This window comes from Convolutriloba macropyga, chromosome 7 (assembly GCF_964194025.1).
Source record: "Convolutriloba macropyga chromosome 7, txConMacr16.3, whole genome shotgun sequence".
In the NCBI taxonomy this organism is placed as follows: Eukaryota; Metazoa; Xenacoelomorpha; order Acoela; family Convolutidae; genus Convolutriloba; species Convolutriloba macropyga.
This window is the reverse complement of record NC_134474.1, coordinates 13127321-13142645: the sequence shown is the minus strand read 5'-3', so window position 1 is coordinate 13142645 and position 15325 is coordinate 13127321. Positions and strand designations below refer to the sequence as shown.

Sequence of the window (15325 nt, the reverse complement as noted above, 5' to 3'; positions counted from 1 at the left end):
GCCGGAAACTTGCGAAATTAACCCTGGCAGAGAGTGCAGTATTTCGATTTATAACAGCTCAAAAATTGATTTTTTATGTTCTTGTTCATTTTGTTTTGCATCTTGTACTGTATTTTCCCGGTGCGTCATCTCAACTCCAAGATATAGCTGAAAAAGAGCAGTAAATTCTCTGAATTGTGGGTTTTAATGGCTCTCGAACTAAGTTTGAAGCAATTAACTTTGACGTGTGTGTCTTTTTAATGCAAAATTTTGGCTTGATCGTTTTGTTCCAGAACATTCTTTCAATTATACTTCGCGATTTTTCACGCTTGATTTCTTGATTTTTGCGTGACTTAAATAGCTGTAATTCGGAAATTATGTCTGTTGCTCAAACAAAAGCGACTGTGAGATAGGCTATCACAAAGCCGAGTTGATAATGCTTCGGGGGCGTACGCCGGAGGTCAGAATTTCGAATCCCTCCTCGGTCGGAATTTTTTGCACGCATGAAAAAATGTTCGAAGTTACAGGACCTCTGAATTAAATTTCCCCACCTTTCGTTCGAGAGCAATTTGTCCGGTGTTATTCGGTTTATGTTCATTTTTCTACAATACAACTACTATTCCCTGCCTACAACTAGAAGTTCTGTATTTTTTCAGAGTTTATTAGAAATGATTGTGCTGTATGGATCCCAGACTGGTCAGGCAAAATCAATTGCGGAGGGAATATGCGATGTTGCCACTGAAAAAGGCCTCGCTATTAAACTCAGCTCATTTGAGAACCTGGAACACTCGGATAAAATTGATCTGGCTTTTGTTATTGTATCTTCAACTGGAGACGGCGATATTCCAGATAATTGTCTGAAGTTCTTCCGAAAATTAAGGAAACAACCTAATGAGTATCTCCATAAAATGAAGTATGCAATGTTGTGCCTGGGTGATACGAATTACACTAATTTTTGCGGAGGTGGAAAGGCGGTAGATGCATTGCTGCAATCAAAAGGTTTACAAATACTAAATAATTAGGGTCGTCAATTTTGTCCGCTTTAATTTTCGGCATCTTTTGAGTTGAATAATTTTTTTAAGAAAATTCTTCAAAATTAACTGGTGGCAAAAAATAACACAAACTGATTGCTGATAGATTTCTAGGTTCCGATTTTTTATTGAGGGTTACTGAATTGATTTCAAATCTGGCGAAAATTTGCATGTTGGAACAGGAAAAATTGCCTAAATTTTGCTATTTCAAAGCTATGCCCATTACTGATTTAAAAACACCCGAATTACGGCTTTTCCGAAGTACTGGAAACAAGTTTATTTCAGGTGCTTCTCATATTTACGACACGATTTATGCAGACGATGTAACTGGTCAAGAAGAACAGGTCGAATTGTTTTCCTCCAGAATTTGGTGCTATATAGAGAACTTAAAAGAGGGCAAAAATTTACCCGATCAAATTACTAATGGAGTAGGAAAGCTGTCTGTGGAGCCATCGGGGGACCAAAGTAATAGGTTGGCTGTGTTTGACAAGCCATTTGCTTTCATTGGTGCTGATTACCGACCAATCAACAATGAAAATTCTTTCGTTCAGCCGGCTGATTTGAAGGTTCCGGCCAAGCCTAAAACGTTTCTATCGCTTAATTTCTGTCATCTTCCGAATCAACCACAGGGAGATAATGTATATTTTGGTATGGCATCAGAAATGAAGTACCTCAAAGTATTATCAATTGAAAAGTTATCTGGCCCAGGCTCAACCAAAACATCGCTCCTAGTTACCATAGAAGGAGAGTTTGATTATCAACCTGGTGATTCTTTTTCAACAGTCCTGCCGAATGATCCAGATATTGTCGATCGACTTTTGAAACGTCTGAAAGTTGGCCACTTGGCCAATGTTCCAGTCGAACGAAGTACTATAGCAGGCAGCTCGAAATCCGAGTCTGCGTTTTCGTACATTCCGAAAATTTCGACATTGCGTTACATTTTTGCCTACTGTTTAGATATAGCTTCGATGCCGTTTAAGAAAGCTTTTTTCCGCATGCTTGCCGATTACGCATCCGAAGAATCAGAATATGAGCAGTTGCTTAAACTCAGTTCTCGACAAGGTGCAGAAGAGTACAATAAACTACGAGAAAGAATGCTGACGTTATTAGACATCCTAAACATGTTCAAATCTTGCAACCCCCCAGTTGAAAGGTTGGTCGAAAATCTGCAGCTGTTGCTCCCGAGGCCTTACTCGTTTGCATCGTCACCTTTGTGTGATAAGAATACCTTTTCATTTGTTTTCAACGTCGTCAATATTCCCGAGGGTGATAACCGAAAAGGACGTCAAGGTGTAGCTACGGGTTGGTTTGAAAGACATTGGCGTGACGTTATTGAACAATCATATGATGTTATGATACCAGCCTTCCTCAGAAGCAACACCAGTTTCCGAATGCCGGATGATCCTAAATTGCCTCTGGTTTTAATTGGTCCAGGAACTGGCGTTGCTCCCTTCGTTGGATTTATGAAGCATCGTCAAGCTCTGCTTCAACGAGATCCAACGTCCGAATTCGGAAATGTGCATCTGTTGTTTGGATGCCGAACGAAAGAGAATGATTTCTTGTTTGAAAAAGAGCTGGAATTGTTAAAAAAGGAGGACATTATAACCGAACTCTTGGTTAGCTTCTCGCGTGACGAGGATTCGCAGTATAAATATGTGCAAGATATTCTGAAAGATAACTTTGAAAAGTTCGGTGACTTGATAATGAATCAAAAAGCACATGTTTATATTTGCGGTGACGCTAAGAACATGGCTAAAGACGTAAACGAAGCGTTGATTGAAGTTATCGAGAAGTTTAAGAATATTTCGAACATGGAAGCACGCGGGATCATGGTCAAGTTGAGATCTGACCCTAAGCAGGTCAAAGAAGATGTCTGGACTTAAGTTGTGCCTTGACTGAAATGTATTCGTTGAAGTGCAGTTACTGATAACCAGAAATTGCATTAACATAACAGTTTGATTATATATTTGAATGCTTGATTTTAGTCTATCCAAGAATCGTATTTTTGTATCAACTTTTTAACCAAATCTATATTTTTGTACCCGAGTTTCTATATTTTCTCAATAAAAGTTGTATATATTTCATAATTAAAGTAACTTCAACACTGTTTTCCTTATATTATGATACCGGTAAATATGCTTATCTTATTTTCAGAGATGAACGTTTTCCGTCTGTGTGGTGATTTGTCTCACTTACTGGCCATTTGCCTGCTTCTCTGGAAGATTTGGAAGTCCAGATCATGTGCAGGTTAGTGTTTAACCGACTGTTATCAGTTCAGAAACAGTATATGCCGGGGTTCCTACCCACAGTGATTTTATGAACAGGGTAGGTCATTATTGGAACAATTTTTCTAATTATCTGAGAAAGGAGTCAAATTATTAATGTTTTAAGAAGACAATGTTGTTCTGCCAAGCGTATTTAACTGCAAAGAATTTTTTGCTATCAGAAAAAGTGCTTAAGTCATCATCATCATGACAGAAGGGGTGGATTTTTGACGAGAAAGAGCTGTTACATTTCTCACTATAAAAAATTGTTTGGAGTTGTGATACAATAAATATCTGTCACAAATGCATACAATATTTTTGGAAATGAAACAGCTTTTTCATCATAACTGGTCCATATCTGTGAATTGAAACCCCGACAGATACCATTAATGTAACAGTACAGAGTGGAAAGGCTGTAGTTTTAGGTCAAGTCTATTATGAGGAATCATTTGCGAATATTAATTTCAGGTCTATCGGGGAAAAGCCAGGTGTTGTTTCTGATGGTGTTCCTGACGAGGTACCTGGATCTGTTCACGACATTTATCTCTCTCTACAACACAGTGATGAAGGTGTTCTACATCTGTGCCAGCTCGGCCACCTGCTACTTGATCTACTTCAAGTTCAAGGCCACGTATGACTCCAACCACGACACCTTTCGACCAGAGTTCCTTGTTGTACCAGTAGCTGGACTGGCCGTCCTCGTCAATCATGATTTCTCACTCCTCGAGGTAAACCATTCATATTTGAATTGATAAATTATTTGTATTGGGGCGCTGTCTTTTTTAAGATCTGTTCACACATTTTCATGATTTTTTAAGTCAAATTGGAGTAGTGATTTTGGTCACATCGAAACAGGAAGTGGAGCGAAAAAGCGAGTGGTTTTGCGGCGTGAAATATTTTTTGCTCTAATTTTAAATTAATGAGAAAACGGTGTTTGTACAAAAATTCGCTTTCTCGCTAGTGGTTTTTTGTTCACATGCGGAAATTTCAATTTGACTTTGATTTTTACTGTTTTAAATAGCCGCGTCCTCAATTCCAGGTGGCTATTATAGTGCTCCTATTTTTTTTTACTTCGTCTAACAGATTTTTGTTTCGTCTTACCCTGACTTCTTGGAATTGACTTTTTCAATGATTTACCTCACTCAAAAAAATGACTTCTGAACTCACTTATGGAACTTTAAATTTTCTGAACATTTACTTGTTAAAGGTCAATAGTCTGAATCTAAGTAGTGCCAAAAATATATACGCTAATTCTTGATTATTAGAGTCTTGAGTTTTTGAATATTTATATTGATTTTGAATATTAATTTTGGGATCTTCTCCGTTTGTGCCCCCAGTACGTTATGCGCCCCACAGTTACAGAGCACGTGCCATTACATAGTAAATCATTATGTAAAAAATATTGCACGTGAATCTGAGGGGTGCAAATAATATGCGCCCACTAAGCTGAGGGGGCACAAACGGAAGAGATCCTAATTTTGAAAAGCCCTATTAGGGTTTCTCTTTATAGAGCTTATCTGTCTCCTAAAAATGACAGTCCAAAGCTAACCCAAAAAGTCTAGTGGTCTATTAAAGGACTGGTGGTCGATCTGTCTATCTAATCTCTTTAGTTGTTTCAATTCATGGAAGGCCCAAGCGTCTATCGCGGCTATTTTCCGGCAATCTGCCGGCTATGTTTTCAATTTTTTGGATTGGATTTTTTTTCTAAATGGTTTTTCCAATCCATTCTGAGTTCATTCTAGTCCTAGTTTTTTGTTTGAACCAAATTTCCTTTTCTTGCTAGTAATTTTTTGTTCACATGCGGCATTTTGACATTGATTTACTGTTTTTTTTTTAAATTTTTTGATCTGATTTTTTCGGAAATGGTTTTCCCAATTCACTCCTAGTCCGTTTTAGGTCTAATTTGTTGTATAGTCAATGAAAAATCGTTGAATTGTACGTCAGGACTTGTCCTGCTATGTTTGTTTTTCGTCGTCAAGATTTTTACGACCATATGACGTCACAGCCACTTTTTGATTAAATTTTTGGTCACGCGTGACTTACCTCACTCTCAAAAATAACTTCCTCACTCTGAAATGTCTTTTTCAAATTTAATTCAGAGATAAGGTCAAGTGAGTGTATGTCACTCTAATTGAAGGTAGTTTAAAAGCAGCTATTAGAAGCAGCATAAAATTATACAGATTCATAATCAAAATTTAAGATCTCACCATTTAATGAAAAATTTATTTTTCTCTTTATTTTACTATCTTTTTGAGATTGCAGATCTACGAAGCTATTGCGGCTATTTTCTGGCAATCTGCCAGCTATGTTGCACAGCCTTCCCAATCTTAAATTGCACAACCTTTCCGCGAGGCGCCTGTAAACAAACGAGATAGGTTTAATGGCGACCTTGTAGAGTCGCACATTGTAATCAATTGTATCTCTACACTCGATTTAATTTTTTATGGCTATTGTATGGTATTGGCACTACGAACAATTCATTTTTATTATTAAAAGAAAATGTATTCTAGCTCATCCCGACCTCAATGCTATTTTATTGAATTACATTGAAATAGGACTGCGGGTTGGAGGTTAACATATGTGCGTTTAGGTTGGAGAGAATTGGTTACTAGGCAAAACTGAATACGTAGCTGAGCCGATTGATTCCGAGGCAGTTATAAAATGGCTTTATGAGAATAATTTAACGTTAATTTAGGCTACTTTTGACTCTGTAAGTTCTGCACTGTTAATTTGTAACTGCATTTTTGTGTTATCTGTTTTTCACATGTCTAGAATCAAAAACTAGAATCAAAACTATCGGTAAAAAGTGCGATAAATGTTGTTAGGTTCTGTATTGCTTTATAATGTTCTTTTTTGGAAATTTGAAAGCTACTAAACAGAAGACCTAGAGAAAATGAAACGTTCCAAACCATTTGTTTCGTGTAAATCTAGTGTTTTAGACGTCGTTATGTGGTTTTCCAGGTAGCCAAGGTTTTGATACATATGCTCGCACGTTATTAAAATGCGAGAAATTACTAAATTTTTATGTTTATACTTTCAAGAAAGCGTAAGGTCACGAAATCATTAGCTATCGATGATTCTTATTCCAGATCCTGTGGACTTTTTCGATTTACCTGGAATCTGTGGCCATTCTACCACAACTGTTTATGATCAGCAAGACCGGAGAGGCAGAATCCATCACTTCCCATTACCTGTTCGCTCAGGGACTCTATCGGGGTCTCTACATTTTCAACTGGGTGTACCGATACTACACCGAGGGATTCTTCGATCTCATTGCCATTGTGGCCGGATGTGTCCAGACCGTGCTCTACTGCGATTTCTTCTACCTTTACATCACTAAAGGTTAGTCTTGATGAACTGGTTATGGTCATTTTCTAAGCTGAGAGTAGCTATATTGCAGTTGTCTTGCTTTTTAATTACTCTCGAACGAAGTTTGAAGCAATTAATGTAAACGTGTCTTTTTGCTTGGCAGTTTCCTTCTGGAATATTTTTTGACTTCTTGAGTGACTTTTTAACGCCTCACTTGCTGGAGATTGTAACCAAGCATATTAATTACGGCCTATTAAATATAGCTCATATCCAGAGGAGCTTAGTGGGTGTTAAATAATTCCCCAAGTTGGAAATTAAAACTGCCACCCACCCCTCCTCTCTAAATTAAATTGTCTCACCTGAGGTTCGAGAGCAATTCAGTCTGTTTATGTTTAATAACTGCCCTCATATTCTCATCCGGCTATTACAGCCGATCCATTTTTAATTGCTCTCAAACGAAGTTTGTAGCAATTATATTAGTCCTGCCGGTCTTTTTATGCGATTTTTCGCTTGACTAATTTTTCGTCAGACGCATTTGACTTTTCGTCCTCAAAAACGGGATAAACAGGTAGCGCCTAGCGGGCATTAAGTGCTCTTAGAGCATTTCAGCTCACTAGTCTTCAAGTATGCGATTCACAGAAACTGTTTTGGAGACTTATTTTTATGGTGCGAAGGGCGGTTCTTAGAGATTTGACCCCCACTGTCCCCCCCCCCACTGCTGCCACCCCATCAGCCCCCCGGTGCACCCCCCCCCCCCCCGCTGCGCTCACTTACGCCCCTTCATTTAAGCTAAAGCTAGCTTCACTAAACCGTTCCTAGCTACTGACGAAGCCAACCGCTCACCGGTCGTTTGAGAGCAATTCGCCCGAGGTTAGTCGGTTATGTGTTCTCTTTTTACTTCGCTAGACAATTTTTTTTGCTTTACATCAGTGCCGCTTTTTCGACATTTTGCTTGAGATCTTCTTTGACTTCTGTCTTTGCACTAATCTCTCATTCGGCCGTAAGGGCTTTGAAACAGCAGTTGCTCAGATCAATCTAAAATAAAGGAAATCTTAAAAACGGGATAAACCCATAACGCACAGTTTGATTCCCCGTGTTAATTAGTCTTAATTACCCATAATATAGTTTAACTGATTCCACACAAAGTTTGTGGCATTTATGATGATCTTGTGGTCTTTTTTAATGAATTTTTCCTGCATCCTCTCAGTAGGTAACAAGTGTATAACTACAAAATCAATCCAAATAGCTTGCAATTTTGCAAATGGTATGTACAATCAATTTTTGTTCGGTTCTTTTAAATCCTAGGGGCGTATGGGGATCAATGGCGTCTATTTTCTGTCAATCTGCCGATTGTTTTATAATTTAAAGAATTTTAATTTTGGGGCTCTGTCTTTTCGAAAGATCTGATCATTATTTTGATGAATTCTATAAATCATAGTATAGATTATTAATAACTGCGAAGCGGTAGCGGCTTTTATTGGGGGAATCTTGTTTTTTTAATTCGTCTTCATCGATGATTCTTGCGACTTGACTTTTTAGAATTGACCTTTTCAATTTCAATGGTTTCTACTGCTTTGCTGTTAAAATTTGTGTGCGTTACATCATGTTTTCTGCTGTTAGGTCAATTATGTGACTTGCTTTACTGAAAAGAATGACTTCTTAACTCGCTTAGCGAACTTCAAATTTTGTGAACGTTTACTAGTTAAAGGTCAATAGTGTGCATCCAAGTACTGCCAAACGTACATGCCCAAATTCTTGAGTATTAAAGTCTTGAGTTTTTGATTTCGAATATTAATTTTGAAAAAGCTCCATTAGGGCTCTTTCCTTGTAGAGCATATGTGTCTCATAAAAATGACTGTCCGAATCTAACCAACAAGTCTAGTGGTCTATTAATGGACTGGTGGTCAATCTGTCTATCATATTTCTTTAGTTGTTTCATTTCAGTGAAGGTCACAAGCGTCTATCGCGGCTATTTTCCGGCAATCTGCCTGCTATGTTAAAATATGGTATTACATTAGTCAAATTGTATTGTTGGTTTTGTCCACACCGAAACAGGCAGTGGGACAAAAAGACATTGTTTTGACCCGCGAATTTTAGAGAAAATGGTGTTTTTGGTTCATAATGCGGCAATTTTATCAGTTTTTACTCATTTGTCAAACAAAAATTGATCGGGTGTTATCATCAGGCTTTGAAACAGGAATTAAATTATTAGCAAAAATTTTTAGAAAAAAAATCGAAAAAAAAACATTTGACTTTTCGAACAGTTGCATTGACAATTCCATCCTTGAAGAAACAAAATTTATGACGTTCAAAAACAAAACAAAAACGGTTCTATTACGTAATCTTCGCTGCAATCACAATAGAGGTCAAAGGTTCAGCACGAGCAATATCTCCATAGCTGCTTTCTAATAATGAAAGCGAAATTTCTGGTTTTTTCTTTTACTCTTAAAACAACAAGTCATTCTTCAATGTTGGTCACCCAAATAACTTTCTTTTGCTCAGCTTACAAAATGAACCCTTTTTTATTGAAAGTTACTTGTTCAATATGGCGTGACATTAAATTTGGAAAAATGAATTAGAACTACTGTTTACTGGTTGGGTTGACATTATAAACTTAATTAATTTTTTATTTCGAGATATGCTACATAAATTGATTTAACTTAAGTTTTCTGTTGTAATATGTAAATAATGAATCAATTTAAATAATTACACTGCCGGACTAACATCAATTGTATACTCGTTGATATGGCTCGGAATTCAGTGTTTTTTTTTAATAACACCCAGATTGAAGTTTTGATGTTGACAGTGATTTACCATACTTTCAGCTTGATCTCGTTGGTTATTTAAATTAAATGTAATTACATGGTAAAAATGTAATTAATTTGCGTCGGGTCAGATTTTTGTTCGCTGAGAAATTTGATAACAAATATTGGGAGTTAATTAGTGTAATTGGAGCCCTTTTGTGTTTCAGTTTTGAAAGGGAAAACCCTGACTTTACCAGCTTAACCATCTGCGAGATTAGAGGTCAAACGGAAGAGACGTAAGAGGAAACGTGAACAACTCAGCTTTGGATTTAGAGGACAAATCATATTCGGGGGCAAATTTACGCTAGACACAATTGCAACTTAAAAAAAAAGAAAAAAATGATGCCTATTTACACGATCTTGAATACATTGAAGAGATGTAAGTCGTAATGTGTACATAAATAACACTGATATAGAAAACTTTAATTGCTCATCAACATTCATATCACTGTGTTTAAAATTCTGCTATGTGAGCTTAAAGCGTGTTATCGTTAAATGCTTTCTAATTAAGTTTTTTTCTAACCACGTCAAAAAATAGCCAAAAAGCTTATTGACAAAATTAATTATTGCGTCTCTCTGAAAATAGTGGTTGTTGAATGATAACACACTTGTGTATAGTGCTGTTGGTACCATCGATTATTGGTTTTAAAACGTTTTCTTTCACTGACGCGTAAACTAAGTTGGCTTCCTAGCTCTTGTTTTATTATCAACAGTGAAGTGCTGTGAGAATGCATTGTATATGCTATCTATGTGTACTGAAACATATAACGTATTGCTGCTGATATTAAAAATATGCTTGCTGTTACAATATTGTATGTTTTCTTCCGTCACAAAAATGTGTATTAACATGCGTGTTCGCATTTTTTTTTGCCAAAATCCATAAATTGAGTTCATTTTTCCCGTGAATAGTAAGGCCTCGTTCATCAAAAGTTTAAATTAGGTATGAACTAATTATTTGGAAGCGTTGAAAAAAAGTTTGTATATTTCTTGTAAAAAGTGGGTGCTCTTTTTAATCATAAATTCACTTTATTCGATTATTATGATAATGTCATATTAATAATATGGGATTGTATGCCTTAATTTTTCGTCCTCCTATAAAGGTTGATTATTGTTGTTTTGATTTTTTTTTGAAAGACACAAATATTCCCTGATAAGACTTATTTGTTCCCCCGGAGACAAAATTGTGAAAAAGGTTTTCTAAATTGTTGTCCAATTATACGAGAAATGTTTAATTCGTCTTTCATGTTTAATAACTGTTCTCTTCACCTGTAAAAATTAAGTCAGTTTTTAAAGAAAATTAAAATTATACCAGTTTCTACAAAAAATTTTCATCACAAATGATAATTATTTGAAGGTAGCAGCACCTTGTTGCTTAAATATTGAGAACAGTAAATCAGTTTAACTTCAGTAACTTGAGTAGTAAAAGTGAAAATCATTATTTTGTCGTGTTTAATGATTGGAGGTTGAGGTTTTTCCCTTTATTTTGTGTTTGACTAAGTCGTGATACATGCTATGTTTATATTGTTATATTATTGGTATAAATTCAGTATTTGAGTTGAAACTTTCTCAGAATTTCAATAGCTTTAAGGCAATGATATGGTAGCATTCCCACCAAGGGGTGGTAAAAAGAATATACCTGTCATTCATTTTTTTGCATAGCGAAATTTGGCGGACTGATATTTCGTGGAAAAGAATGTGTCCTCACTGAACTCTTTGAAAAATTGAGTCAATTTTGAAAGAACATCTGTTTTTTGATTATCCAATGGAACTATATTAGTTTTCAATATTTATTTGACTACCCATGCGCCAAAACTGAAGTAAGATTTAAAACTTTTCTTTATTCTGAAACTGGCTGAATTATTTGCTGACAGCACAAAAAGTGTAGACGAAAATTCAGCAAAATCGTAGAAATTTTCAAAAAATTTTTTCTGTTAATGAGGTTAAATCAAACTGATTTTTTGTGGCATTTTCATGTCATATCTTTTAATCAACCTTTCGCCTTTTCAATGAACTAAGTTAACAACGGGGTTAGGAAGTATAATGTCGCAGATAAAGCTGAAAATCTGCAAACTCTTTGTTATGCTGAAAAAATACTCGTTTTAGCAGTAAAAAATTGCCTTTTAATCTTTCAAATATTCAATGGTTTTCAATAGTTTTCTTCGCCTATCATGAAATAAAAGTTAATGAAAACTGAAATTTGAATTGGTTATAGAACCTGAGCGAAAAGGATTGTTAAAATTGGTGAATCCCTGAGATTTCTCAATCGCCTTCTGGGAATTATGGAAAAATAATAAACAGTTGAAACGATGTCAGAACTTATTTTAATGGAGCAATGTCTTTTCATTCTCCTATTGATACACCAATTTCATTCTTTTTGAAATTGAGCAAAAACCTGCGAATTGTCGATAGATGTTGAAGTCGGAGACATACTTTTTGCGCGCAGTGTATAATTTTTGCTATTTTTAAACATTCTTTGTAATTTTCAGCGGATTCGAAATCGGATATAACTAGTAATCACAGGGAACTAACTGATCATGACTTTCAGAGAGCGGCCCATTCAAGTGTCATTGCTGATTTGAAACCAAAACTTTACTGGTCTGAAGTTAAGCTTGGACTTCTTGATTTTGGTTACCTACCAAAATCAAGAATTGATTTTAATGGATACTTCAGTGAAATGTCATTTGTTCCAGTTTCCTCGAAGATTGAGCAACGGAGGGGGGATATATGAGCACCGATGAATATTTTGAATCAACTTTTTATCTTCTAAGGAGATTGGAATCATACCATAAAGTTCTCAAAAACTAAAAGCAACAACACTTGTCTGTTTGATCATAAACTTTTCGTGTGAAAACCGGTACTTCAATAAAAAATCAAAATGTGATAACTCTCCAATCCAAAAGATTTCCGAAAAATATGGATTTTTTGCCGTGTATACATGTCCCGTTTAGGTAGTAAGAACACATTTTATTGGAACGCTGCTTAAATTTTCGGTTTTACAATGCTCAGCAAAACTAATTTTGAAATGAGAAATATTTAAAAACAAATATTTTGAAACAATTTCAAATTATTGCTAAATCATATGCGTTCATAGTATACTTTTTTGGTTACAATGACTGCCTTAAAACTTTAATGGCTTTTTGGAAAAATAAGTGGCTTAAAACTAACATTATAGGTACGGGAGATAGATAGATAGAGAGAGAGAGAGAGAGAGAGAGAGAGAAATCATAGTAGCAACTATTGTTTTCTTTTCTCTTTCTCGTATAATCAAAATTTATGCAAAATGCGTACCTCTTTGTTATAACTTTAGATATAAATTTTAATCGTTATGTTCCCAAAGATCTGCTTTTTGCAATATTTGTTGGAAATGCCTGATCGTTCTTATTCGTTTTTGCTACGAAATAGTCCAAATTTTTCAATCAGAATAAACTATGATTTTTGCTAGGAAGGTATAACTAGTAAGAGTTACTTTAACAACTATTGTTTTTTAATTTTATCCAAAAAGTATGCTTTTTTGTATATGGTCTTGTTGTCTCCTCTTGTTTGAAGACTAATACAACTCACTCATTTGGAATCTTTTTTTTCCACGTGGCAGATTATTAATTAACATTTTTTCTGCATTTTTAAGAAAACAGGTATGAAAATTGAGGCACCATTGGTTTTAGAAATTTTTTGTACAATCCCCTTTCTCACGTTTTACCGTGTTTATTTTTCTAACCGAATGCTGCTTTGCAGATTAAACAAAAAAACTCACAAACAGTGCTAACTAGACAAAATTGTCTAAGTTAATTGCAAACACAAAAAAGCAATCTTCTGATATTGATGAAATTTTTTGTTGCTTGAATTTTACTGCCTGTTTGTTTTCAGCAAAGATCAAATTGTTCTGCATAGTTCGATGCATTTAGCTTGAATTGTTTCGAATTACTGTGTTTAGTTTTTTTATTAAACTGTATTGTGGAAAAAGAGTTCAATTTGAAAATTAGAGGGCATAAGAGTTATCGTGAACTAATTTTCTAGATGAAATTGAAGCTTCAAATGGAATTTGAAGTCTATCAAAAAGTGTTATTTTTTATTGTTTGTTCGAATCTTATTGAGATTGCATATTAAGTAAACTTTGGAGAGGGGGAGAAAATATGGATATGAATAAGAAGTAATTTATCGAAAGCTTTTTCTTGTGAAATTTGGTCGGAGGTTATTTTTTATTTGGCATACCTGGTAAGTTAACATTTCGTGTTATATACATCTCATGACTGGGCCAGAGCATTAGTCTAGGGGAACAATCGTCTAAAAAATTGTTTTCGAAATATGAGTACAAGTTAAGGTGATCGTGCGACTAAAGTTGACTTTTATTTAGACTACGAAGTGCTTATTCTCGACGTTCAGTTTCTTTTAACAGCAAATTCATCAGCGTGTGAATCAAATTAGTACCAACGGAAACTTGTTGAGCTTTTACTTGGCTAAAAAAATAAGTATTCTAACTTCGTTGGAGAATGTGGTCAATACTGAGACTCACAAAGTTTTATAGCTTATTGTACCCTGTCGTACACAATCAATAATGTGTACTTGATCTTGGACTGCGAATCACGTCAGTATTTCTGTTTTGCTTACTTGTGCGTCGAGTGCACTTGACACAGTTCTATAATTGAATTCGCTTAGCGAATCGCTTGTCAATTACTTGTCTATTTTACTTAGCTAGTGCATACGACTGACAAGAAATAAATTAAATTGGGCAACTGTACCCGAGGTGCAAAACTAAGAGAATGAAACTGAGTACAAAGTGGGTCCTCAGAAGTTACAACAAGCATGAACAATCATTTCCCGATGCTGGAATTAGGGTAACAGACATGAAATAATAAATGAACTAAACTTGACTTTAACACATGCCCCTCAGGATCAATAATTTAAGTACATCATATAATAATTTTACTGCACCAAATAATTGATTATGTACAACATTTCTACCTTTTTGATGAAAATTAAAATTGCATAACATGAAATTTTAATAACGATATTGATAAGAAATTAATACTTATTCACCGGTTAAATAGTTATCAACAATATATTTACTGGTTATCATAGCTAGTCATATTTAATAAGATATCGATTTTTAAAACAATCAGAGTTTTGATAACATATCTTCCTCATTAAGTATTCGCTCATCAGAAGAACTCTGATCTGCTGGCCGAATTCGGGGATCAGTTGGAGATACCTCTCCTATTTTTGATGAGGGGAATGGATTGGGAATGGGTTCCACTCGAGTCGCAGTATCCACAATCGTCTGAGCGACTGACGGTTGTACAGATGCTACATCACCTGCACGTCACTTTATGCGGGGTTGGAGAAAATTCGGTGGGCAGGAATTTGTCGACTCGCCAGAGGAATCTTCGTTGTCAAACCCGTAATATTTCGGGCTCTTGTGCGTCCTTTTGGTTGCCCGTGACGGAACTTGCTTCAAACCTTCGAATGGTGCTGCAGTAGAAGGTATTGTTATCTCCGATCGTTGATCTGTTGGGGGTGGTGCAATTATTACCTCGGAAGTAATAATTTGTGGCTCAGGATTAACTTCTGGTTGAGAGGGCGTCTCTGGCGGTGAAAGATTTTCAGGTACTTTGGGCATACGAACGCGCATCGCACGAGCAATGTTTGATCTATTTGAAGGGACTCCGCTTCCCGTCTCATGTTTGGATGCTTCATTTTTCGATCGCCTTTCTGAATGCGAGTTGACTCTTTTATATGGCTCAAAATTTTAGCCTCTGTTGTGTTCTCGTGCACACGTGGCCCTCTACGTTTCACAAAGTCGATTAATTTGGTTTTTCGCTCATCGCGCGTGCCAAATTTTGCGATGTTACTGTTCCTGACTGTTACTTCCAGCTTCCCAGGCTCACGAATCACAGATGTGTATTGGTCAGTTTTCTGCACTACTGACCCTGGGGCTAACACC

The 15325-nt window shown here is 35.9% G+C and overlaps 2 protein-coding genes across 2 annotated transcripts; both read left to right on the top strand.

Moving 5' to 3' along the window:
* Positions 1-616: 616 nt before the first annotated feature.
* Positions 617-3056, top strand: LOC142342612 (methionine synthase reductase-like). Its single transcript, XM_075394025.1, has 2 exons — positions 617-978; positions 1296-3056. Exons 1-2 carry the CDS (start codon positions 648-650, stop codon positions 2891-2893), a joined length of 1929 nt encoding a protein of 642 aa, XP_075250140.1. The 5' UTR covers positions 617-647; the 3' UTR covers positions 2894-3056.
* Positions 3057-3143: 87 nt separating this feature from the next.
* Positions 3144-10687, top strand: LOC142342613 (ER lumen protein-retaining receptor 2-like). The gene is made up of 4 exons (XM_075394026.1): positions 3144-3257; positions 3743-4002; positions 6364-6616; positions 9555-10687. The coding sequence occupies exons 1-4, from the start codon at positions 3146-3148 to the stop codon at positions 9587-9589; spliced, it is 660 nt and encodes a 219-aa protein (XP_075250141.1). The 5' UTR covers positions 3144-3145; the 3' UTR covers positions 9590-10687.
* The last annotated feature ends 4638 nt before the right edge of the window (positions 10688-15325 follow it).

Coding starts and splice junctions, on each gene's coding strand:
- LOC142342613 (XM_075394026.1), top strand. CDS start 3,146: ATGCTTATCTTATTTTCAGAGATGAACGTTTTCCGTCTGTGTGGTGAT. Junction 3,258..3,742: donor GAAGTCCAGATCATGTGCAG/GTTAGTGTTTAA, acceptor TATTAATTTCAG/GTCTATCGGGGAAAAGCCAG. Junction 4,003..6,363: donor ATGATTTCTCACTCCTCGAG/GTAAACCATTCA, acceptor TTCTTATTCCAG/ATCCTGTGGACTTTTTCGAT.
- LOC142342612 (XM_075394025.1), top strand. CDS start 648: ATGATTGTGCTGTATGGATCCCAGACTGGTCAGGCAAAATCAATTGCG. Junction 979..1,295: donor TGCATTGCTGCAATCAAAAG/GTTTACAAATAC, acceptor AGTTTATTTCAG/GTGCTTCTCATATTTACGAC.